The sequence below is a fragment of the Mus musculus genome, chromosome 1 (genome assembly GCF_000001635.26).
Source record: "Mus musculus strain C57BL/6J chromosome 1, GRCm38.p6 C57BL/6J".
Lineage (NCBI taxonomy): Eukaryota > Metazoa > Chordata > Mammalia > Rodentia > Muridae > Mus > Mus musculus.
Window position 1 is genome coordinate 173,854,734 of NC_000067.6, and position 25,649 is coordinate 173,880,382.

The 25,649-nt window shown below is 37.0% G+C and overlaps 1 protein-coding gene across 10 annotated transcripts; it reads right to left on the reverse strand.

Moving 5' to 3' along the window:
- Nucleotides 1-2,481: 2,481 nt before the first annotated feature.
- Mndal (myeloid nuclear differentiation antigen like) lies at nucleotides 2,482-25,649 on the reverse strand. 10 transcript variants are annotated; one of them, XM_011238733.3, is made up of 10 exons: nucleotides 25,418-25,639; nucleotides 25,192-25,257; nucleotides 20,843-21,155; nucleotides 19,618-19,739; nucleotides 18,119-18,286; nucleotides 16,645-16,812; nucleotides 10,666-10,824; nucleotides 7,728-8,150; nucleotides 5,443-5,631; nucleotides 2,482-2,777 (listed from the first exon to the last, which is right to left on the reverse strand). In XM_011238733.3, the coding sequence occupies exons 3-10, from the start codon at nucleotides 21,102-21,104 to the stop codon at nucleotides 2,652-2,654; spliced, it is 1,617 nt and encodes a 538-aa protein (XP_011237035.1). In that variant the 5' UTR covers nucleotides 21,105-21,155; nucleotides 25,192-25,257; nucleotides 25,418-25,639; the 3' UTR covers nucleotides 2,482-2,651. The 10 variants fall into 10 exon arrangements, with proteins under 10 accessions (XP_011237035.1, XP_011237034.1, XP_030110498.1 ...); NM_001170853.1 differs by having other exon boundaries at nucleotides 2,487-2,777; nucleotides 20,843-21,127; nucleotides 25,418-25,454; XM_011238732.2 differs by having other exon boundaries at nucleotides 20,843-21,127; nucleotides 25,192-25,470.

Here is a 25,649-nt window from a genome sequence, read left to right on the forward strand (position 1 = left end):
AGCGTTTCGATGCTGATTATGAGGTGGATCCCTGGATATGGCAGTCTCTACATGGTCCATCCTTTCATCTCAGCTCCAAACTTTGTCTCTGTAACTCCTTCCATGGGTGTTTTGTTCCCAATTCTAAGGAGGGGCATAGTGTCCACACTTCAGTCTTCATTTTTCTTGAGTTTCATGTGTTTAGCAAATTGTATCTTATATTTTGGGTATCCTAGGTTTGGGGCTAATATCCACTTATCAGTGAGTACATATTGTGTGAGTTCCTTTGTGAATGTGTTACCTCACTCAGGATGATGCCCTCCAGGTTCATCCATTTGGCTAGGAATTTCATAAAATCATTCTTTTTAATAGCTGAGTAGTACTCCATTGTGTAGATGTACCACATTTTCTGTATCCATTCCTCTGTTGAGGCGCATCTGGGTTCTTTCCAGCTTCTGGCTTTTATAAATAAGGCTGCTATGAACATAGTGGAGCATGTGTCCTTCTTACCGGTTGGGTCATCTTCTGGATATATGCCCAGGAGAGGTATTGCTGGATCCTCCGGTAGTACTATGTCCAATTTTCTGAGGAACCGCCAGACTGATTTCCAGAGTGGTTGTACAAGCCTGCAATCCCACCAACAATGGAGGAGTGTTCCTCTTTCTCCACATCCACGCCAGCATCTGCTGTCACCTGAATTTTTCATCTTAGCCATTCTGACTGGTGTGAGGTGGAATCTCAGGGTTGTTTTGATTTGCATTTCCCTGATGATTAAGGATGTTGACACCTATGGTCACTTGATCTTCAAAAAGGGAGCTAAAACTATCCAGTGGAAGAAAGACAGCATTTTCAATAATTGGTGCTGGCACAACTGGTTGTTATCATGTAGAAGAATGCGAATCAATCCATAATTATCTCCTTGTACTGAGGTCAAATCTAAGTGGATCATGGAACTTCACATAAAACCAGAGACACTGAAACTTATTGAGGAGAAAGTGGGGAAAAGCTTTGAAGATATGGGTACAGGGGAAAATTCCTGAACAGAACAGCAATGGCTTGTGCTGTAAGATTGAGAATTGACAAATGGGACCTAATGAAACTCCAAAGTTTCTGCAAGGCAAAAGACACCGTCAATAAGACAAAAAGACCACCAACAGATTGGGAAAGGATCTTTACCTATCCTAAATCAGATAGGGGACTAATATCCAACATATATAAAGAACTCAAGAAGGTGGACTTCAGAAAATCGAATAACCCCATTAAAAAATGGGGCTCAGAACTGAACAAAGAATTCTCACCTGAGGAATACCGAATGGCAGAGAAGCACCTGAAAAAATGTTCAGCTTCCTATTATTTTTGTTGTTAGAGTTGGCATTCTGTTCTTGTTGCTGTCTTCCTCTTGGTTTGTTGAAGGATTACATTCTTGCTTTTTCTAGGACTTGGTTTCCATCCTTGTATTGGTTTTTTTCTGTTATTATCCTTTGAAGGGCTGGATTCGTAGAAAGATAATGTGTGAATTTGGTTTTGTCGTGGAATACTTTGGTTTCTCCATCTATGGTAATTGAAAGTTTGGCTGGGTATAGTAAGTAGCCTGGGCTTGCATTTTTGTTCTCTTAGTGTCTGTATAACATCTGTCCAGGATCTTCTGGCTTTCATAGTCTCTGGTGAAAAGTCTGGTGTAATTCTGATAGGCCTTCCTTTATATGTTACTTGACCTTTTTCCTTTACTGCTTTTAATATTCTATCTTTATTTAGTGCATTTGTTGTTCTGATTATTATGTGTCGGGAGGAATTTCGTTTCTGGTCCAGTGTATTTGGAGTTCTGTAGGCTTCTTGTATGTTCATGGGCATGTCTTTCTTTAGGTTTGGGAAGTTTTCTTCTATAATTTTGTTGAAGATATTTGCTGGCCCTTTAAGTTGAAAATCTTCATTCTCATCTACTCCTATTATCCTTAGGTTTGATCTTTTCATTGTGTCCTAGATTTCCTGGATGTTTTGAGTTAGGATCTTTTTGCATTTTGTATTTTCTTTGATTGTTGTGCCGATGTTCTCTATGGAATCTTCTTTACCTGATATTCTCTTTTCCAACTCTTGTATCCTGTTACTGATGCTTCCATCTATGGTTCCAGATTTCTTTCCTAGGTTTTCTATCTCCAGCGTTGCCTCACTTTGGGTATTCTTTATTGTGTCTACTTCCCTTTTTAGGTCTTGGATGGTTTTATTCAATTCCATCACCTGTTTGGTTCTGTTTTTCTGCAATTCTTTAAGGGATTTTTGTGCTTCCTCTTTAAGGTCTTCTACCTGTTTAGCTGTATTCTCTGTGGTCTGAGATAAAACAGACCACACAGTGGGAGAAAATCTTAATAGACTATACTCTGAAAGTCCAACTGGAATTTAAAAATGATGAAATCTGATGCATTCTGACAGATTTGTCCACAGAGCATCCACCACTTTCAAACAGTTCACTTATGAATTAAACAAATGACACACAGCACTATATAATGATGTCCCTTTAAAAAGACATGTTTATTATTTTTACAGTAGAGAAATTAAATCAAATTTTATTTTCATAGAAAAACAGAACAATAAGAAATTTTTTCAAATGAAAATACAAAATCAGAAATCAGGTATGAAGGTTATTAAATGCTTGGATATACTACTAAAGCTGTCATTTAGACGTGATAGTCTGGCATCTCTACCTTAATTCCATCTTTTGGGTAATTATTTTCTTCTTCATTTTTTGTGCTTGACAGGACAGTTGATGCTTCCTTTTTTTTCCCAGCCTTGGTGACCTTGATCTACATAGGAAGAGAGATTCAATAAGATCCAAGCAATTGAGATAAAGCACTGCTTATTTTTCTCCAGTCACCCATCCTTGCCTATTCCACTCAAGGGCCATATAAAACATTTTCCTTTCTGAAAGGCTGTTGATCCTCTTTGCTTTATCTCCTTCATTGTATTGCCTTATTTTGAGCCACCCATTTCTGACTATGTGGTCCTTGAAGAGACAGATCTTTTCGTTTAACTTGAGTTAACTTGAATTTATTTGGGTAGTTTAACTAGTTCCCAGATATGGTGAGGGGAATTATAACAAAAAGAAAAAGGATTGATTTATCTTGTTTGAAGCATTGGTTAGATTACAAAAAAAAAAAAAAACCCACAAAAACAAAAACAAACAAACAAACAAAAAAACCAAAGAAAACAAAATAGGGCTGGAGAAATGGCTCAGTAATTATGAACACTGACTGCTCTTCTAGAGGTCCTGAGTTCAATTCCCAGCAACCTCATGGTGGCTCACAACCATTTGTAATAAGATCTGATACCCTCTTCTGCGGTGTCTGAAGACAATGACAGTGTACTAGTTAATACATAAAATAAATAAATAAATCTTTAAAGAAAAACAAAACTCAACAACAAACAAGCAAAACAAAATACCAAAGCAAAAACTACATGAAGCTTTGGTTTTCTATTGGGCTGAGTTATTAGGTTTATTGGGAACTGATGGATTCTTGCATTGATGAATCTTGAAAATAGAACAACTAATGCATATGTCCCTGTGTCAAAATGCAGCAGCATTTGTATATGGACTGCTGTATCTAGGTTATACATTTTGTTAAAGCCAATTCTTATATTTCAACGTATTTATTTCACAATAGCTCCTTGATAATTATGTCTGTCATGAACTATGTGGACATTGACCCCCTTCTTCTTTTAAATGTTCTATACCTGGGTTTCATGCAGCTTTCAATGTATCTTAGGTGCTCCATTTGTTTATCTTACTTTGGAGTACACTTTACCTCTAGCTATTGCTCCTCAATCTTGGGGTCTATAACTGCCTTCACTCATCTGCATACTCATCTTGTCTAAGTATCTCTACAAGGTTTCCGATAGCCTTGGTGGATCTCAGTTCCACTACTCATTGTCTTTGTCAGTGACTATTTCTGAGTACTTGTAGCTACATCTATGAAATGGAAATACTGTCTCTATTGCTGTTTAAAGTCCCAAATCATAGTAAATATTTGGTGGGTGTTCTCTCTTAGTATAAAGTAACATCTATCATACACTTTTTGAATATAGTACAAGTACAAGATTTGTCAAGTATCTCTAAATTTAAAAATACACATAAAATTTGTTTCTATTTCAGATCTATTTCTATAGATTTCTAAGTCTCTATAAAGATTTAGAGATATTTACTAAATTTCTTATAGGCAGCTGGGAATGAACATCAATCTGAACATATTTCTGCCCGCCATAGGTCATTTTCTTCTTTCCCAGTTTTATTATCATCATCATTTATCCAGTTTTATAATGTTATCTCTCAATTGTTTTCGATGTTCTTTGAATGTATTTTATTTCTCACTACCATTCCCAAGCTGTAATAAAACCACAGGGGCCTTTTATTCTTAAGCATTAGATACCTTCATTGATCAAAGGCCCATTTATTTTTCCTCTGCTTATACAATTGTGAAATAACTTCTTTAATGTATTGGTAAGTAGCTGCCTGGTTTTTAAAGTGATAGTCTTTGCAAGTTTTAATGGTGTACATCTATGGTGATTTTCATACTGCCTAATATTTCATAAGCAGTTTACAAAGTTCCTAAATATATAATATTAATATATAATATATTACATAAAATAACTGATAGTTGTGTCTAACTAATATTTCTCCCTCCAAATGTTTCTCTGTAAGACAAATTTTCAAGACAGGCACAAAATTCTTTTTACTATTGTGTCAAAATATTTAAGCTTTTATCCTCATAAAACCTTTCAACATTTACCTATTTGACAATGAATAATCCATTTACTTATTTCTGACGATGCAACATTTCTCCAACCTTTTAAGCAATCCTTTGGCCTCATGTTCTCAAAGTCTTTCTCTTCCATATGTAGTTGAATTAATAGTGGTAATCCAAACTTTGGTATATTTTCAAACTATTTATATTTCTTAGCACCTCTCTCTCTCTCTCTCTCTCTCTCTCTCTCTCTCTCTCTCTCTCTCTCTCTCATGTCTTCTTCACAGAGTTAAGAAAATAGAACCACAAATTTCTCATGATGTGCTAGAGACCATGATAACTTACGAATAGACAGTCATTTCCTCTCTTAATGTTGAGATTTAATGTTCAACTTTCCCCAGGATCAGCCAACTCCTAATGATTAAAGCTGACATTCAAACATATTTGACTTATTGAACGTCCTTGCTCTTAATCCATGGAAATCTATTTGCATGCCACTCTAACTTCTTCATACTTCTTGTTATTTAGCAAATATAGAAAAGTTTTGGATTATTTCTCCAATATCTGTTTATAAAACTCTTACCCTTAGAAATGAGTATAAGGGCATCATCTGAATTTGTTTCTCCAGACACAGAACTGTCTATGTAACATATTAAATACTTCATGTTCAGAATCTTAAAGCAAAAGTCAAGTTCCTTTTTGGAAAATCCATTTGCTGTCTACATCCTACCTTGACGAAACTGTGGTCTCCACACACTAACTTTGGTTGTCCTCTTTCTCTTTTCAGGTGAAAGCAGAAGAGGTGGAGCTTATCTCCTTCCTTACAGTTGATGTTGTGCCATTGTCCACTCCCCTCCACTTCTATACTTCCTGAACCATCTTTTATTTCATAGCTTGTGTTCTGTGTTTTCACTTTTTTCTGGAAAAGTAAAATTAGCATTCATTTTCTGAAAAGTTATCTTATCTACATTCACTATTATACATTCAAAAAGATCATTTACTAGAAAAAATAATAGGAAAATATGAAGCCTGTTATAGACATAGGAAACATGTATATTCAGTGAAGTCTTACCCAGGAAGTTTTATTACTATTGGCATCATCTAGTGTGTTTGTATCCCAAGGGTAGAGCATCATTAATGAGGACATAGCTGGTATACAATCAAGTCAGCCAATGCACAGTTACTCAAAGTTCCAACTTCTTTTAAAGGCAAAGCAGAAGAAAGATTTTCCCACAGTTTCCAGTTTCCCACCAGATGCTGTTTTCTTAGCAATAGCTTATCTTGGTTTAAAGTGACCCAAACCTCCTTGCAGCCTGAGACATCTGCCTGAAGTCCACCTCTGAGGTATGATGTTCAGTTAATCTATAAACACAGTTACTTTCTCATGAGAGAAGGAAAAACAAGGCCATTTCCTCAGGATTGCAGTTACTTGGCAGAACAGCAGGATTCCCTCCTTGAGAAAGTATATCTCCTCACTCATTCTTCTGAGAGTGACAAAGATCCCAGGTTTCCTCACAGCTAGCAAGCTGGGAGCAGTCTCCTCATGCCAGTTCTCTACAACTGTAATGATTTGCTTTCTTGATCTGGAGATTTCTTCCTGGAAGTGCTAGGACAATAAATGTTCTACCTGTTTTCCACCACTTCTTATTCCTCAACATCCTGGATTCCCAGTAAATTACCTGAGGTCACGGGAATCAGAACTTTGAGCAGCCTTCTTTCTATCTTCTGCTTGTAAAGGGATGAATTGACATTTGTTTCTTATGTTTGTTCATTCAATAGGTTACAGGGAATCTTCAAAACAGGTTAAGATTCCAGTAACTTACTCATTTAGATCCTCTTCCTACCTTTCTACAATATCATGCCCAATTAAGCCAATGTCCCCAATTACTCAAACTATTACTCATAATCTTTTCAAGTGTGTCCATATGCATAGTCGGTAAATAGTATGCTATAAAGCAATGGAGGTTTTAAAAAGGAATTTAAAAAATGACAGACTAAAAAGCCATAATCCTATAAAATTTTTAGGACATTTGTTGAGTTCACCAAGGTTATCCATTTCTATCTGAATTTTGAAAGCCTGAATTTTGCCATTGATGCACAAATGAGATGTCTGTATATATCTAGTAAATTTATAAATCTAGTGAATCTAGAAAAGTATATTGATTTGCCTTCAAAATGTCATTTCATATGATAGTTGTCAGTTGCCAAGCTAATCAGAATACATTAATTGATCAAGTTTAAATGATAAAACCTGCTATATTTAGAGATAGTCAATTTGTTTTTTTGAATGGTTATGAGTTTAAGAAGATGCACTTATCCATCTAATATACTTATGACTACAAAGTTGTCACAATCAATATGCATACTTGTTCAGGTAATTTTTTGAAACAGTCTCCAATTTATACTGCATTGAACATTACTCAAGCTATTACCCATAAACTTTTAAACTATGTTCATATTCATAGTCTCTGAAGAGTATGCTATAAAACTATGGATTTTTTCCATTTCTTTTTTTTAAATTTTATTATTTTTTTATTTTTTATTTTATTAGGTATTTATTTCATTTACATTTCCAATGCTATCCCAAAAGTCCCCCACAAGGAGTTTTTAAAAAAAAGACAGACTAAAGAACCATAAAGCTGACAAAAATAAGAAATGAATAAGTGTTATATATTTGCATAGAGCTTCAAATACAAACTGTTAGCATGACTCTAACCTGTGCCCTGTCACATTCCTGCTCACTGTGGCTGAGGGTAAGTATTTGTAAGTAGCAAAATGAAGTATCATGTACATCATTTCCTGAGGTTTCTCTCAGATCTATCTTAGGGAGTTGAGTGTTAAAAGATCACCCAATCTTATTCCCTAATCTATTTGATGATTTCTCTTTTTATCCCTAGCCAAGGTAGAATCTTGTGTTGCAATACTGTCATTAAGCACTAAATGGAAATTATTATGGAAATTATTTGTTTCCAGGCGTTGGTATAGAAGGTTAAAAGACAAGTTTTCACACCTTACCTTGTGTAATGTAAACACTCCATAGAACACTGCTCCAGAAGTACCCTTTTGAATATCACAGATCTTAGGACTGGCATTTGCATTTCTGATAATATTGTTGGGCACTTCAATCATTTGGTCAGGATCAGCCTTTAACACAGAGGAAGTCTCATTGATCTCCAGGATGCCTTTGCTCTCAAAGTAATTGGATATGATGATAAAATTCTTTTTTGTGAACTTCTCTTTCAAGTTGATGTTGAAAACTTTCACATGGAAATACTGGCTCACTGTAGCCACTGTAGCATGAAACATGTTCTTTACTTCATGTTCTGGTGATTCATATTCAAACGGGTCTGTTGCAGTGAGCACCATCACTGTCAGGGGCTCTGAGTGGAGAACAGCACCTCTGGGAATGTTCTGGTTCTGGGGTTGTGGTTTTTGGTTCTGTGTTGAACAAATACAGGGATATAAACATATGAGTTTAGCAGAAATACAAATTAACCTTTACATGAGACAAATCTCAATCTCAACATTGTTCCTAACAATTTTTATGAATTTGTAAACCTGAAGATAAGCTAAACAGGAATTCTTTAGTTGACCAATGAATTAAAGCAAGGGGCTCCATCCACTGACATTTAAACACTTTCACTGAAAAGAATATTTACTTTCTAACATGAAGAATAGTTTTGAACATAAACAGAGCACATGCTGTTGAGAGCAATTTTATGATGTGCTTAAGTAAAAATATAACTAATTCAAATGCTATCTTTACAATATGGCCAAAGCAGATAAAAGTGGAAAATTAAATGTTGTTGAAAATAGAGAATAATTATCATATACCATAAAGGTATCACAGGTCTTTAGTTACCATTGGACTCACTGTGGGTAATTTTGAGGATACAAATCACAATATATCTTCACAAGATATAACAATCTTCTATTAGTAAATGATCAAAAATACTAGCTGGCTCACAGTCCTTTCTTTTAAGTAGGCTCAAGTAGAGTTACTTTGGTTAGAGTCATGTCCTTAAACATGGATATAGTAACATTCTTCAACAGCAATGATTTCTGGAACCTGGGAGATATTGGTTGGATCCGATCTCTTTTCTGTATAGTGGCCTGAGCTTCCTGGATTTCAATGGAGTATTTTAATGGAGAGAAGATTGTCTACTTATAAGACAATATGCAAAGTAATGAAAAGCTATGAACTTCGTAGATTTTGAGTATATGGAGATAGTATTGCTGTCTCCACAAACTGAAGGAGATGTAAATAATCTGATCTAGCATGCCACACACAGTCACCACTTAAGAATAATTTGTGTATAATTGCATCTAATTTTTTGATCGGTGCAACCAATTAGTATAACATAAAAAAGCAATACAATTACTGGTGGTGATTATATATAAGTAAAGAAATAGCAATGACTTGATTCAAATTGAAAGAAATTTATTAGATATGTATAGAATAAATTAGTGGGCTATCATGAAAACTACAAAATGGGCTTTAAGACACACAGTTCAAGGATATTCACTGAAGGAGAAATTGAATTTGAAGTAGCGGTTAACCAGTTTATAGAGAAACACAAATAATGATGTAGTCCTTGAATTTTATATTCATTATAATTTAGGGACTTGGAAAGACAGTCCTGATATGTAAAATTGGAAAAACTAGTAAGAGACTAGTAACTATTGTAACATGTTACACTAGAAACTTATTCTACACAATTATAAGAAATATGAAAAAATACAAAGAATAGTTGTTCCCTTGGAGTCATCCTTCCGTTTCATGTAGATCCCTGGATCTTGAGGAGACAGATTTGATAAAGATATACCATTGAAGAATGACTGCTCTAAAATCTCTCACTGTATGCACATAGGCTAGTTGTGGGTCTTTATGACAATTGCCACCTATGCCAAGAAGCATCTTTGAAGAGAGGTGAATGAGGCACGGCTCTATAAGTATGGCAACATATCATTAGGATTCATTTTATTGCCATGTTCCTTTAGTAGAATAATAGTCGTAGATTTTCTCCTAGGCACATGACCTATTTAGTCTCAGATTCCTGACGTCTTTAGCAATGTCTAGTATGGGTTCCATCTCTTGGAGTGGGCCTTAATTCCAATCAAAAAGTAGTTAGATACTCCCATTTCAGCTGTATTATTTCTTTGTTTTGTGACCTCTAAGCCTCACAAGATTTCTATCAGAGCCTTAACTGGACAAGACAGCCCTCATCTATCCTTCTCAGCTGTGCTGATCCTTTTGTTTTTCTTGGACTCAAAAAATCTCATGTTTATAGGAAAAACAGGGAAGCCATGATCTTAAAAATAAACAGCAAATTTGAAAACAAATATTAGTTCTGTGTCATAACTGGTAATAATACAACAGTATATTATCCAGTTAAGCACAATCCATTTCCAACCCAGTGTGGATAGGACTTCTGCAGGGACATATTAAAGCTAGAGCAAGATACCAACACTTGAATTCAGTGGATAGATTTAGACACTTACAGTTCCTTAAGATGGAATGGCTATACAATGTGTCAACTGTTCTGAAGAAGTGAGTACCCTAATATGCATTTTAAAATGTTAACAGGTTAGTTGTATAAAAGAAAGATATGTGAGAGTACAGAGAGGAGAATGGAGTCCATTGCTTCTGACTCTTTGCTTGCCTCTTCCTACCTGGGATCAAAATAAGCAGACAAACTCCTCATTGACAGAGGTAACAAGTTCATTAAACAGTCTATCTAAATGAAAGGTTGTGTATGAGTCAGCTAATTCTATATTTGTATTACATATTTTTTGCATCTGTTTCTGTCCTTGTGTGATGATCTATTGCATATTCAGTATCTGTGTGTTTGATTAATTAAATCTCAGGGAGAAGTGGGGGACATGGTCAGAATTTCAAGACTTGTTCCTGATATTTGGATTGAAGAAATGAAAGGGAACAGAAAGCTTGTACCGTAGCTGAAGGAATGTTAGATGAAGCTGAAGATGAGCTGTGGAGTATTGGTGACTGGCACCTGGCTGTGGGTTCTTCACAACAGGGAGGCTGATCTGGTTCCTTAGCCGCCTTGCTCTTTTTCACTCCAGTCTCTTCTTCTCTCCTACTTTTTCTTTTCTGAAAGTATATCCACTGCCCTGTTAATGGATCTAATCAATTGAGCAGAGTGTGTCTTCATTATTAGGTAGTAGACTTATTATGACTGAATATGTTGGGAAGTTGAAGGAGTAGAACCCACCCTCTGGCAATATCTAAAATATGATCATTAATAGTGATAAAGAGGTGTGTATATGTGGTTTTGTCAAAAAAATGGAGAAGAAAAGTTTCATGAACAATTATTTTTTCTATCTTTACTTCTATGGGAGGACACAATTTAATTTGAATTAGAAAACTAGATATGTGTAATTATGCAACAACCATGTCTCAACCTGATTTTCAAGTTCATGTGATCCCTAGTAGGAATAAACACATATTAATACCACATGATCAGTTATCCTGTGCTTCAACAAAAACTTGAAGAGAAACTGATACAACAGTTTTACATACATAAGATCTTACAAAATTCACCAGATCTTACTTGATCTGGTTCGACTATGTTTTATTTTTAGAGAAGCTAGGCTTGTAGTAAAATTAGTTCATAGTTCTGGGCTTTCCTTCATGTAGAATTTCTAATCCATTAATTCTGTCTTATATATGTCTCTATAGCACACAGAGAACACAGTTCCCACACTTTTTGCTGATGTAAATGGAATGGTGTGACAGGTACCAAAAAATAATGGACTACATAGATGAATTCTGGTAGATGTGGATGTAGCTCAGTTGTTGGAGTGCTGGAGTATGCCTGAATCCCATCCAGACTCATTTAAACATTTATTTTTTTTTTAGATCTTTAAAATGACCATAAGTCCAGTTAAGTAAAACTATGTATGTGGAAACACTTTTACTTCAGACAGCAGAGTTTGGGTCTTCATTACACCTTTCTAGTCTTAGAGTAGACGCCACCTTTATTGGCTTCTTTGTATATTTTTGATCCTTTAAATTACAGGGAACTTAGGAGAGGGCCCTGCTCACCTTTGCCCCATGAGCCCCGAGCCTCCACGTGTCCCTACCAGAATAGCCATATTTTCAGAGTAGTCATATTTTTCCCGCTAAGGCCCGGGGTGCTCCGCCACCCTTGTTTGAGTTTTCTAGCCTGAAAAAAAGACCAAGGTGGCAGCAGCGATAACAAAAGCGGCTGTGGCAACAGGGCCAGCTCCGCCCCAGTGCCAGGACCGGAGCTGCTGCTTGACATAGTGGTGCGTCAGGCGCACACTGCCTTCTCTGCTTTAGAGATACAGGGCTCAGCAGCTGGTTATAATACAGAGCCCTTTTCAGAGTGACTCTGAATGCCAGGGTATAAAGCAGCCAGGGCTAAAGAGGACTTAGGGCAAACGCCCCCCCTCCCCAAGTACCCTGTGGGTGTCAGGCCCTAGACCACAGAGCCACGACAAGGCAGGTGGGCGAGACCAAGATAGCACTCACCTCAAAATACAGTTTCAACATCCTACTTAAACCACTGTGGTACTAATAAAAAATTGTAAAGTATATTCATATATTTTAAAAAACCTATACAAAGGTTCCTTGTTCTATACAGCAATTTATTTGGTTATTACAAAATATTAATAATTGACCTATTATGCACCATCATTTTAAATAGATTAACAATCAATATCCCAAAGATGAGTTAATTGTTTTTATACATGCTTTTATATCTTCTATAATTTCATGCATGCATACATCCCAATTATTATGTTTAATAACAACCCCTATATGAGACGTAAGTACATGTGAATTAGATCACATGCTTATTCTCTTAAATTTCCCCCTGTTTCAACACAAATAATCTAGTTGTGTGCTATAGATGATGTTTTAAAATGCTAAACAATCAAACCTTAATTTACATATTAATAGTCAATGTTTTATCTCAGAGCTCACAATTGCTTAAGATTGCTCGTCCCTCAGATGCTATTAATTCTCAAATTTACAATTACTTATGTATATACAACTCATAGAAAAAATGCTGTCCTTTTAAGAAGGTGGTGTTTGGACACTTATTAAATTGTTCTAATTGCCTGGACATTTTTAAAACAATGCCAGGATAGATTTATATCTCAGACAGTCTATAGGTCGCACATATAAGGTAGGTTAGATATATAACCTCGTTCTTTGTATATTCATAACAGCTATGGTTTAAAATAATATTTTAATATTCTTAAAAATTGTGCTTGTATAATTCTTTCCTTCTAGTGTCCTCAGTTGGTACTTGTTTCCACATAATAGTGTTAATTCTTGAGGACATTTACTTAATAATTTGCTACAAATAAATGCTCTTATTTCTAGTTAATAAATAAATAAATTATGCACATGTGACTCTTAATAACTTTTCAAGCTTTCTAGTTACAACCGCTCCTTAAGAGAAATGATTGAGAGTGCAATTAGTCACTGCCCCTTTACAGTCAAGTATTTAAAATGTTTTGTTAACAAGTTATTAAGTCAAAGGATTAAATATTGTGAACTTTAAAACTTTAACTTCTTAAAAAGACAAAGAAGGGGAAAACTGTATCCCCATACATACTATTTAGTGCATTCCCATGCACACTATTTAAATCATACCTTTATTTTCAAATCTTAAAATTTAAACGTCAAAGAATTTAATAAATGCTTTATAGTATCTTAAAAGGGTCTACTTATTGGCTTATAGATTGATCCTAAACAGCTACCTTATTAGAGAAGGGAAAAACAGGTTCTCTCCACAGAACGCTGCAGAATCTTGATGGTTAATTCGTGTGATGAGCTGGCAGGTAAGTTGACTCAGTGACCTGATTGAAATGACTAGGAAACTAAATTAGATTCATGTTTTAGAACTATGCTTGCTTGCCATTTTTCCAGTTTAGACTAGCTTCAAGCCTTTAACTTTATGGCAAAAGAACATCAAAGACTGTATATTCTGACTTAATAAGATCAGTCATTTAATAGAGTCATAATAATTTTTCTCTTTTCTTCAGTGTGACTAGTCATTCTAACTCAATCTTAGACTGCTCTAGTATTTAGTCTTATATTACATATTCATTTTGTAGATAACTAGTATTCTTAATTACCTCGCAAAGTTAATTCTGAGCACAGCCCCCACTTCCAGAGAATCTCTGGCCTTTTCACTAATTCTAAAACCAGCCCAGAGACTGAGCTGAGCCTTGCTAATTTGCAACTGAATAAAGTACCTGGACTTCCCAAAAAGAAGCTTTGTGATGTTACTCTTCACTGTCTAAGATTTTGTCTTTCAAGCAGGTCAATCAACACCTTCAGCCTGACTCCAGTGGGCGTACATCCCTGCCCCCAAGAGCATACAGGTGGCAGCTGCTATTTTCATTCTAAAGACATTCCAGCACATATTGTAGCTTCAGATCTGATTTGAGATTAGGTTTACTATGAGGGCTAAAAAGGCAGAAATTTCTAATATTAAAAGAGATTGGTTTTTATTTAGTCCCTTAGCTGGTCTCTGGTTTTCCACCCTTGCTGTTATTGCAAGGTCCCCTTAGTTCCTCTGAAAGAGTAGTAAACTCAGTGCTCCAAGGTATGCTAATCATAAAACAGATAGCAACATTCCTTCCTCCACCCACCTGCTTCCTGGGTTCAAAGAGTGTTCATTCAAAGAAAGTCACCCTGACCCACCCTGACCATTGCTGGAACCTGCAATGCAAATGTGCTATCATTAGGGGCTCTTAGAAACTGTCTTGAGAGTTAACAATTACCAGGTATTCCTTGTGACACTTGTGACTTTGTATTTCCTTGTGACTCTTAACTGGTATTTTTGGTATTTTCTAACAACGCCCTTCCCACCTCCTTGAGTTGTGGTTCCTTCCTTTAAATACCCCCTTACTCAGCTACTCGGGGCGCCACGGTCCTCTACCCCTGCGTGGTGTATGACTGTGGGCCCGAGAGCGCTCTTGAATAAAAATCCTCTTGCAATTTGCAGCAAGACCGTTTCTCGTTGGTGATTTTGGGGTGTCGCCTCTCCTGAGTCAGAACGTGGGGGAGTCCTCACGTTGTGGGTCTTTCACCTTAAGCTGTGGGAATAACAGAGATGAGGAGGGTGACCTCCAGCTCCTAATGTAGCTTAAGAGCCACAAATTGTGGTGTTACTAGTGATATAATTCTTGTTGAGGCCTTGCTAAATCTGAGGTTGACAATTCTCCTTTAGGAGCTGCACAGTACTCAGAACTGTGCATACTGATTCGTGATCATACGAATACATTACGGGTACGACTTGGGTGCAGAAATTTACTGCAGGGGAAGGTCCAGCTTGACCATTTCTGGGTTCCCTGTGAGATACACCCGGTTTGGAGGGAGGTTGGTATCTAGTTCCAGTTACAACCAAAAATATCTTTCTAGGGCTCTGCCTCCCCTCCCCAAAAGATACCAAGAGCCACAAGTGTGGGTCGTGATAGCACCCACGGGAGGAATTGGGTCAATATCCCCCCAAGCCATGGTTAAAGCCCACTCATCTAGGATGAGAAAATCATTTGATCACCTCAGTTAAGCGTGGCCTTATTAAACTTAATTAATAGGGGTGGGTGGGGCGGTTGGAGACCTTACCTTTAGAAGGGCAAGCCCTTCACAGCCTCCCATCCTAAAAAGCCAATTGGCCTTGTACTACGGAGCCGGTCGTCACCCCTCCTCCCTGTTTCCCGCCTGTCATCCAAGAATGCAGAGGAGAATCCATGTACTCTCCTTCAGTGTTATCATAATAAAGTGTCTTTCAAAATCGTACAGTCAGCCTTCGCCAGGGTTCCAAAGCCGTGTAGCTGACTACTTGGTATTCAGATAAAAATTTCTACAAGGGAGTTACCTATTCAGTACTAATTAGCATTATAAAAGTCGGAGCCAACAGCTCAGGGCCACTCTGCTAGTTGTTTACTAGGACAGAAAAGACAGTCTTATCCAGATATGGTTTACCATAAGAAAAGTTAGGAAATCCCACGGAGAAGGGTTTCTTCATTAAGCCCTAAGAATTCAGGCAGAACTATTGAGCATAAATAAATTTTATGCCTCATCCCAGCCTTTTCTTTTTTATATTAACAACAGGGAGGAGATGTAACCTCCCCTCCCCAGCCTGAAACCTGTTTGCTCAGGTTTCAATGTTAGAGAGCATCAGGGCAGAGCTTGCTGCCCTATTGTCCTGTCACTCCCACTGCTGCTGCCTGCCACCTAGCTGTTCCGGAGCTATCATGTGGTCACCTGCAACCTTACTCCGAGATGATTTGATGGGAATTGGGCCCCTCCCCCTGCTTCATAACTAAGTGTCAGAAAAAGTAAAATCGAACCTTGAACAGAACATTGTCTTGGTTCCATCTTTCTCTCACGCCGCCTAGTAACCCACTCTTCTCTTCCAGGTTTCCAAGATGCCTTTCCAGACTAGAACCCAGACATGTCAGTCGCTGGCCAGCCACAACACTCAGCAAAAGTGACTAATACAGTTATAGGAAATTGGTCAGCAGTGAACAGCCATCAAGATTTCCAAAAAAGGATAATATTTCATGTCAAAATACCTCCTGAGTAGAGCACAGAATGAGGAACACAGCCTCAGTGATGGGTCACCAGCAAAGGGAAACAGACTTAGAAGAAACAGGCAATGGCAGATTGATACACTCTGGTGTCCCCTATACTTTCTTCGGAACCTAAAGCAGAGAGCTGGTTGATAACAACAGACATCCTTTTGTAAATACTTACCTTTTCAGTACCAACTGAGGCTGTGTTGCATAATAAGATAACTTAATTTGTTATTTAATAAAATGAGGAAAGTCTTTGCAGTAGGGGATTAGTGAGAAGGTTATCCAAGATTGTGGTGAGCCCAGTGATGTGCTTTGGGAAGAGGCAATCATTGAAATAGGAAAGTGGTACCTTGTTTAAGGAACTGCTGGGTGGTGTTGGTGGAGGCTTAGGAGGAGTCTGGAGGCAATCTTCATCCTTTTTTATATCAGTTCCTAAAGGTTCTGGAAGCTGAGCCTGCTCCTGGGTGAGCTTCTTTTTCTTTCCACCTTCAGTTTTTGTGATCTCTTTTCTCTTTTTCTGAAGAAGCAACATTGTCTTTATCTCTTGATTCTCTCATGTGTTGGAAATTGAACCCTGAGCTTTGCACACACGAAGGTGTGAATTTTTATAGCTTTATCATCAGCCCTTGGGGACATTTTTTAAGTTAAATAATGCACAATATTTTAAACTGCAAGAAGCTTTATAGTTATTACTGAATTTGAATAGTATTTGTTTCATTGTGCATATACCTTATTCTTAACAGATGAACTGTATTGTGCAGTGGGTTGAATAAGAATATCTCCCATGGACTCATAGATTTGAATGTTTGCCAACCGTTTATGAAACAGGAAATTAAGCTAGTAGGCAAATAAATACATAGAAATGTAATCGCACATTTACTGTTTCCTTGAGTGCTTTTGCTACTTCAAGGTCCAAGTTTTCTCAAATGCAACCATTGCTATGTTGCTGATGCCACTAAAGCCATAACTGCCTTTAACTGTAGCCTATTTTCTTGGACTTTATACATTTTTAATTGTATTTCTGTCATCATTTATGAGCACTGATAATTAGATGTGCCCAAGGACTTTATTCCATGGTATATCACAGGACTCTATCATATAAAAGAATTGAACATTGATCACATAGATTGTTAAATAGAATTGTAACATGTATCAAAATGAGGTTTGTATAAATTGCAACCAGGGTCTCAAAATAAACACCTGATAAATGATGAAAACATTAAATAGTACATTAGTAAGGGAAGTACTGCCACTGTTATAATCATTGTAATTATATTAAGAATTCTTTGGGTGGTTAAGAGGGAGCTGTTTCCTTTAATGATGAATGGCAGGGAGAGTTTGCGATATACCTCGAACCTGTTTGAGGCTGACTCTCAGCAAAAGTGACTATTACAGTTCTAGAACATTTGGTCAGTAGTGGACAGTGATCAAGATTTCCCAAACAGGGAAATATCACATGTCAAAATACCTCCTGAGTAGAACACATAATGAGGAACATAGCCTCAGAAAATGGGTCACCAGTAAAGGGAAACAGGCTGAGAAGAAACTAGGCAATGGCAGGTTAATACCCTCTGGTGTCCCCTATACTTACTTCTGAACCCAAAGCAGAGAGATGGTTAACAACACCAGAAATTTTTTCATAAATACTTACCTTTTCAGTACCAACCGAGGCTGTGTTACATGATAAGATAACTTAATGTGTTATTTAACAAAATGAGGAAAGTCTTTGCAGTAGGGGATTAGTGAGGAGGTTATCCAAGATTGTGGGGAGCCAAGTCATGGTCTTTGGGAAGGGGCAATCATTGGGGATAGGAAAGTGATACCTTGTTTGAGGAACTGCTGGGTGATGTTGGTGGAGGCTTAGGAGAATTCTGGAGACAATCTTCCTCTGTTTTTATATCGGTTCCTGAAGTTTCTGGAAGATGATCCTGATCCTGGGTGAGCTTATTTTTTTTTTCACCTTCAGTTTTTGCGATCGCTTTTCCCTTTTTCTGAAGAAGCAACATTGTCTTTATCTCTAGATTCTCTCATGTGTTGGAAATTGAACCCTGAAACTTGTTACATAATAAGTTGTGTTTTTCTATAGTTTTATCTTCAGCCCTTGGGAATGTCTTTAAAATTAAATGAAGCACAATATTTTCAAGACCATAAAAATCTTTGCTTTTATCACTAAATTTTATATTTGTGTCATTGCGCACACACCTCATTTTCTCAAGGCAGGGTTTCTCTGTATAGTCCTGGCTGTCCTGGAACTCACTCTGTAGACCAGCATGGCCTTGAACTCAGAAATACCCCTGCCTCTGCCTCCCAATTGCTGAGATTAAAGTTATGAGCAACCACTGCTTGCTACATACCTCATTCTTTACAGATGAATTGCATTGTGTAGTAGTTTGAATAAGAATGACTCCTATGGGCTGTAGAGATGGCTCAGTGGTTAAGAGCACTGACTGCTCTTCCAGAGGACCTGAGTTCAATTCCCAGCAACCACATGGTGGCTCACAGCCATCTGTAATGGAATCTAACTTCCTCTTCTGAAGACAGCAATGGTTTACTCATAGATAAAATTAGTAAATCTGATTTTTTAATGGCTCCTACAAACTCATAGATTTGAATGGTTGCCCACCACAGAGTGGCACTCTTAGGAAGTGTGGCCTGGTTGGATTGTTGTGCTTTTATGAAGTGGGTCACTGGGAGTTAGCTTAAAGGTTTCACATGTTCAAGGCAAGCCCAGTGTTACTTCGTTCTTCCTGCTGCTTGTGGATATATAGAACTCTCATCTCCTCTCCAGCATTATGCCTGCACTCTGCCATGCTCCCCACCATGACAATAATGGACTAAAGCTCTGTATGTAAGCCAGTCCCAATGAAATGTGTTCTTTTATAAGTGTGGACCTAGACATGGTGTTTCTTCACGGCAATAGAAACCCTAATCAAGAGATAGAGAATTGCCTTATAGAGTAGTAGAAACAATGCATTAATGTCACTCAACTTATCCCCAGCAGAACAGCATCAGATGTAGAATGACAACTTCCATATTTAGGTTTTGTCATTTTAGAAACCACATCCCAAACAGACACTTTACAGTAATTGTCTTTGAAAATCTGTGTAAAGATTTGATGTCTGCATCACTGAGGCTTAAACTGCACAAATTAGACCACATAGTAAATCTGAAACCAAATGAGTGACAGGTTACTATATATGTATTGACTTGAACCCTGTTCTCACTAGGGTCTCAGACTAGATAGAGTATTAAATCTTCTTAAAGAATTAACAAGGAGAAGAACATGAGTAGCAAACTATTGGTGGGAGAGTAGCCACTTTACCTTTGAAGACGGTACACTCTTGTATGATTCTTTATTGATGAAAAGAGATTCGGAGGAACTGAGTTCATCTTGACCTTTTTTTTTCACAGCCGTTTTGCATTTTCCTTGCTTTTTCTTTTGAACTGTAGGGGTAAAGAAAACACACCAAACCCAGGGAAATGGGGATGATAGCTGCAGCTCATTCAGAATTACTTATTTTCTTTCTTTTCCTAAAACAAAAGGAAATTGATATTCCATTCCATGTTCATTAATAATTTTATAGAAAGACAAGGATTTCAAGAATCATTTGGTCTCTTCATATGTCTGTGTGTTTATTTTCTTCTACTGCATGACCCTTCCTGGCCATAAGGCAGCTCAGAGAACCAAGTGAGGCATGCAGTTTGCCTGAGGTGAGTCTTTGCTCTTCCCAGATATAGCAGACCTAGTCTCTCCATCCTGGGAACTTCTTTTTATATCAACTGAACCCTCGTATACCACAGACTGATTTTAAGAACCTGAAATTTTTATGATAATAACAGTAGGTAACCTTCTGAGGAAAATGATTCAAAGCCATATTCAAAGAGAAAGAAATTATGACTTGATATTTGATGTATCAAAGTGGTGACATTGGATTTAGATTTCTTATATGCTGGATATACATTTTTCTGTGTACCTTGAGGTGTTCTCAAAATGCGGGTCTCCCTGCCTGATCATCTTTATGCTAACTGCTATGGTCCAGAGTTATATATCAGTATATTTATTATATTTTAAACCCAGTGACTTTCTAGTGAGAAACTTCTTAACTAAGATCTAACCTAATATCTCTAAGATGCAGGCTTCTACATAAATATTAGATCATATTTCTTATCAGAAAAGATATTAGTGAAAGTGTAAGATTGTTAACTGAGTATTACATTTATTTCATTTAAATAAATTTTTTCAAATTTTACCTTATTTTCTAGTTTTCCTACCATGTTCTAATCTATCTCAAAACTGATTCTTGTTTTATTTACCTCCAATACAAAGGATGTCTATTCTGAAATATGTCAAATTTATTTATAAGAAATGATTTCTTAAAATCAGCAAATTTTATATCAAATTTGTATATATTCCAAATGTTTCAACCCCTATTGTTCCCAAGGTACACAATGGAATTGGGGCATATCAGCTGTGATCACACAGGGAGTTAGCAAGTTTGGGAAGTCTGGAGAAAGGGTGAGTGCTCACTCAGGGTGTTGCCTATTACCTTTTGCCTTCTCGGTTTTAAGTTTTTTAGCAAGGTCTTTAAGATCTTTTATGTGCTCACACACTTTTATCAGTTTGTCTAGTCCAGCATATTTGGGGAACTTGTCCTCCATCCAGTCCGCCAGCTGAATCCTATCATAATCTTCTTGCAATTTTTTAGTAAGTTTTAGTTCTTTTCTTAGTAAGGACTTGACTGTCCTAAACTGATAGTCCTCCATGCTTTCTAATCCTTTTAGAAGAACAATTTTCTTGTATTCAGCCATCGTCTCTCAAATTATAGATTAACCTAAAAAAAAAAAAAACAAAGACAAAACCTAAAAAAAAATAAAAATTAAAGACACAGGATTACAAACATTTTCACACATATTCAAGACAGGATATTCTCATGTGAGTGAACAACCATTAATAATGTAGTGTATAATTGTGTGTGATAAAGAGAGTTAAAGACAAGGTGCACCATTGTACAAAATATATGTAGAACTTCTGTATTAATAAACAAGTCTAGGAAAAATCTCCCCCTTAACTATTAAGTGATTTAGGTCACTGGCAGTTGTGGTAGGGGAAAGGGTTGAATCAGAAATTGTAGTGTTTAAAGTACAGGTTATAAGTGCTAAAATACTTTTCTCATTCTTTATTGGTGTTGAAGCACCTGAATGAACAATGGCTGAAGTCTCATGGCCTATGCTATGCTAAGGCACTGACCCTTGTCTATTAGGCTTTGCCCCAAACACCTCTCTTTAGAATTCTGTTTTCCATGGAGTTGGATTGTATTTGATGGATCATTTCTGCTCATAGAACTATCAATTTCCCAACCATCTACATACTTTTCAGAGTCTCGCTGTAGAGTTCACTTGATGGAATTATGTCAACAGTTTCTTTTTTATTTCCTCTTTTTCTTTCTTTCTTTCTTTCTTTTTTTTTGAGACAGGGTTTCTCTGTGTAGCCCTGGCTGTCCTGGAACTCACTCTGTAGACTAGGCTGGCCTTTAACTCAGAAATCTGCCTGTGTCTGCCTCCCAAGTGCTGGGATTAAAGGCATGCTCTACCACTGCCCAGCGTCAATAGTTTCTTGATTGTATCCTTTCAATCTTTGCCTTAGTGAGTCTTACTTGTACATAGTCACTATTTTCTACCTACTATCTTTAAATCCTCTCAAAATGTTTAATAATTTCTTAATTTATTAAAAATATCCCTTCATCCTGAAATATATTGGAAGCCCTTCAATAATCTATTTATGTTTATTTTTATTCCTGAGATCATATGTTTCAAAATATACAGCATTCCTTCCACTATCAATATTTATGATGTAGTTGATTTCTTTTTCATTGCTTGGAAAGCCATTCTCACATTTCTTTCTCTGGCTACATTCATAACCTTTAAAAACCTAAGAGTTAAATCAGGTGGAGAATGGAAGAGCAGGGTAGTGGAAGGAGTGGACGGAGGGGTACCTAACACTATTTACATTTCAAAAAAGTTCATACCAAAATCTACTACTGTAGAAGATTCCTTATATATTTATTTACACATTAATGTATATATACATACATGTATATATGTGTATATATGTATATACACATATAAGTATGTATACACACACACACATCAGAAGCCATGCTGCAAACCCTGGGAATGGTGCAATGGTGCAATGGTTTTGTTTTGTGACTAGAGCTTCTTATGTCAAGGCCCGGATAGATTCAGTCCCATTGACAAGGACCTTTGGATTTACTGGACCTACTGTGGACTCCTGCTCCAATCCTAGGGAGCTCCTATGCTTCAGTTCCTCCTGGCTTTGGCAGTATGGTAAGTTTTAGTTTCACTTTGTTAGTCATGGTTACAGCTGAATTTATGATGAGCCTGGAACTTTTTCTTAAAACAAAAAACTGTTTCCCCTGGCTCTCTCTTGCTGCCTCTACAGTCATCCTGAGCAAGCATCAGGAATTCAATAAAGTTAATGACCCTGGCTTACTGAACTGTTCTACAAAAGATATAACTATATTCCAAGAACTTAGGAGACAGTTTCTTTTAAAAAATGACAGTACCAATTTATAGAACAAATAACAAAGAAATAAAGGGCATAAAAGGTCAGACTTTCCCCCAATGCCAGAAAATCAACAAAGGAATCTAAATCTCCCATTCCCTTGGAGGTAAAAGTACGTGTAGAAACTGCCAGAGAGAATAGAAACTTTTTTCCAAGAGTTAAGGGTTAGGGATTAATCACTATCCTTCTGAGAATGTATCAAGAATAGGACCACAACTATTTCACACAAAAATGATATGTAAGCAATAGAAATTAAATTTATACTTTTATCTATATAGGTTACTGTATATATATATACCCCCAAATCTTCCATAACGATATAGACGCCACATCCTTGAGTCATAGAATACAGGAAAATCAGGTTATACTGACCCAGAAGCTACATTCTAACTATGCACACTTTGTTGTGCACACTATGCAGAGAAACACAATCAGAAATCTTATCCTTCTGCTCAGAAATACTTTATAAAAAGGGGGAAGAAAAATTCTAGTAGTCGGGGTGGCAGATGACTACAGGGGCACAGTGTTTGCCAAACTCCGCTGGGAAGTAGCACATGTGAGCTCAAAACAGTTGTGAAGCATCCTGAGCCTTGTGCACGTTTATGCCAGACAAAATTCACAGAAGGAAGTTAGGAGGGGAGCGGGCATTGGACACTAAGTTTAGCGGGTAGGGTAGACAGTATGTCCCTGGAAGGGATTATGGAAGGGGGTAGAGGGTGAATATAAGCAAAATGCACTTATCAAAGAAAATACGGTTCTTCTATAATGAAAATTTCAAACTTGAGTAGGTGCACCTATGCTTTAAAATGAAAACTTGATCAGAAAAAAAAAAGCGAAAAAGGAAGTACATCACCAAGGCTGACAGACAGACGGAAGAGAACATAAAGAACATCCCGGGTGAAATAACAGTAGTAGAAGCAAAACAAAACTCTGCTGATTGCCACTCTACCCGGGGGGACCTAACCAGTCCAATGACAAGGTCTGCCAATTGTTATTTAAGAAATTTACCTATAGGTTGTTCATAAAAGATTCCCCAACAGTGGAGAAATCTAAAATTAAATTCTCTAGAAACTAAAGAACATCCTATTTATCTACATTAGTGGAGCTTTAATAGAACGGAAGGCAAAACTATTATTAAATACCACAGAAAGTTAAACCCTCCCATCTTAGAAGGAGGTAGTTTTAACTATGGATTTATCAGTTAATAATAGCGCAATTCTTTGTCCTTATTTCACAGCTCTATCGAAACATGGAATATATCTTCACACAAGTACACGTATCCATACACATACATATACATCACATCCATTCAATATCTGTGAGAGCACACAAATCTGTACTTTTTTTAAAAAGATAAAAAGGAGAACCCACAGGTTTACAGTTAATATGACAGTGTAGTCACTACTGAGTAGGGTAAAAAGATCTGGAAAAATTTGGAAAGTTTGAGTAGTATAACTGAGAAACTTAGCAACACAGGTCTAATTCAGGTACAAATCTCAAATTGACATTTGAATTACAAAGTTTGAGTACACACGGAGTCCTATGCCAGAGGATACAGAAAGCCTTTAAAATATCCTAAAAGTAAACCAAGTGGACAACAGAAATGATTGTATGTAACTGACCTTCATACTCCCTATATTTTATGACAACAAAATAAAAACAAAAATAAATAAAATTTAGCCTATAAAAAGAATAACTTTCATGATGACAAAAAGTTTCTATCAGTGACTAAATACTATTCTTACTCCCTTTTTTGAAGGGGAGAGAAAGAAAGAGTTACATATGCATATTGAAACAGGAAGTATTTGAATAACTGTATTTGTGATTCTTAGGAACGTTGTACTGCACATGTCCACTAGTTCTCATGCTGTCTAATGTTAAAATAAGACCAGATGATGAAGCTACTTGTTCAAATGCATTTTTCACTGAATATTATATCACAGTAATTTTTTATATCACTAACCTGTCTTTTACTCAGTCCAGCCACCAGATTCCCCTGCACCGCCCAGCCCAGGCTACTGAAGCCTTCTTGTTTTCCATTTATTGACACTTATACTTAGAAAGCTAATTTTATAACCTGCACTAATCAAAGCTCATGTTTTCTTACCTCAAGCTCGAGGAATGGAGAAAGAAAGATGCTGTCATCATCCTGAATGCGGTATCAGAACCTGTTGCAGCAGGTTCACTGCCCTGCTGGCAGTTGAACAATCTGTGCTCTCCCCACCAGCCACTGGGAAGAACCACACTGATCCCCTATGTTCTTGTGGGTTTCATGGAGCTATCTCTTCTATATATAAAAGGGGAGAGACTTACCTCCGTGGAAATTTCTCAGCAATGTTCAGATGATAAATCTTCAGCAAGTCAGGAAATGGGGTTTCTCTGTTTTGAGTAGAAAGAGAAATGACTCAAAAAAGTACACCAGAATGCATTGCAATCTCATTAAATGCTGAGAAAATGTAGTATTTACAAAATAACAGGGAGGGGGGCAAGAGAACTGGTTAAAGTAAGTTTCTAGCTTTAGCAGGGCTGGATGCCTTACAGTGTGCTGTCTTCCTGGGGAGACTTAAGATGAAATTGGGCTCCTCCCAGCACTGTTCATAGCTTTCGATTTCCCCAGCTCTTAAAATAGAGCACTTTATTTCCTGTTATTAATGTAATTTCTAGAAAGAAGCACACACACACACACACACAAACACACACAGGAGAGAGAGAAATTGCAACACTGCATGTTTTATGTCCAGTAGACTTAAGGGTGGGTCACTAGGAATCAC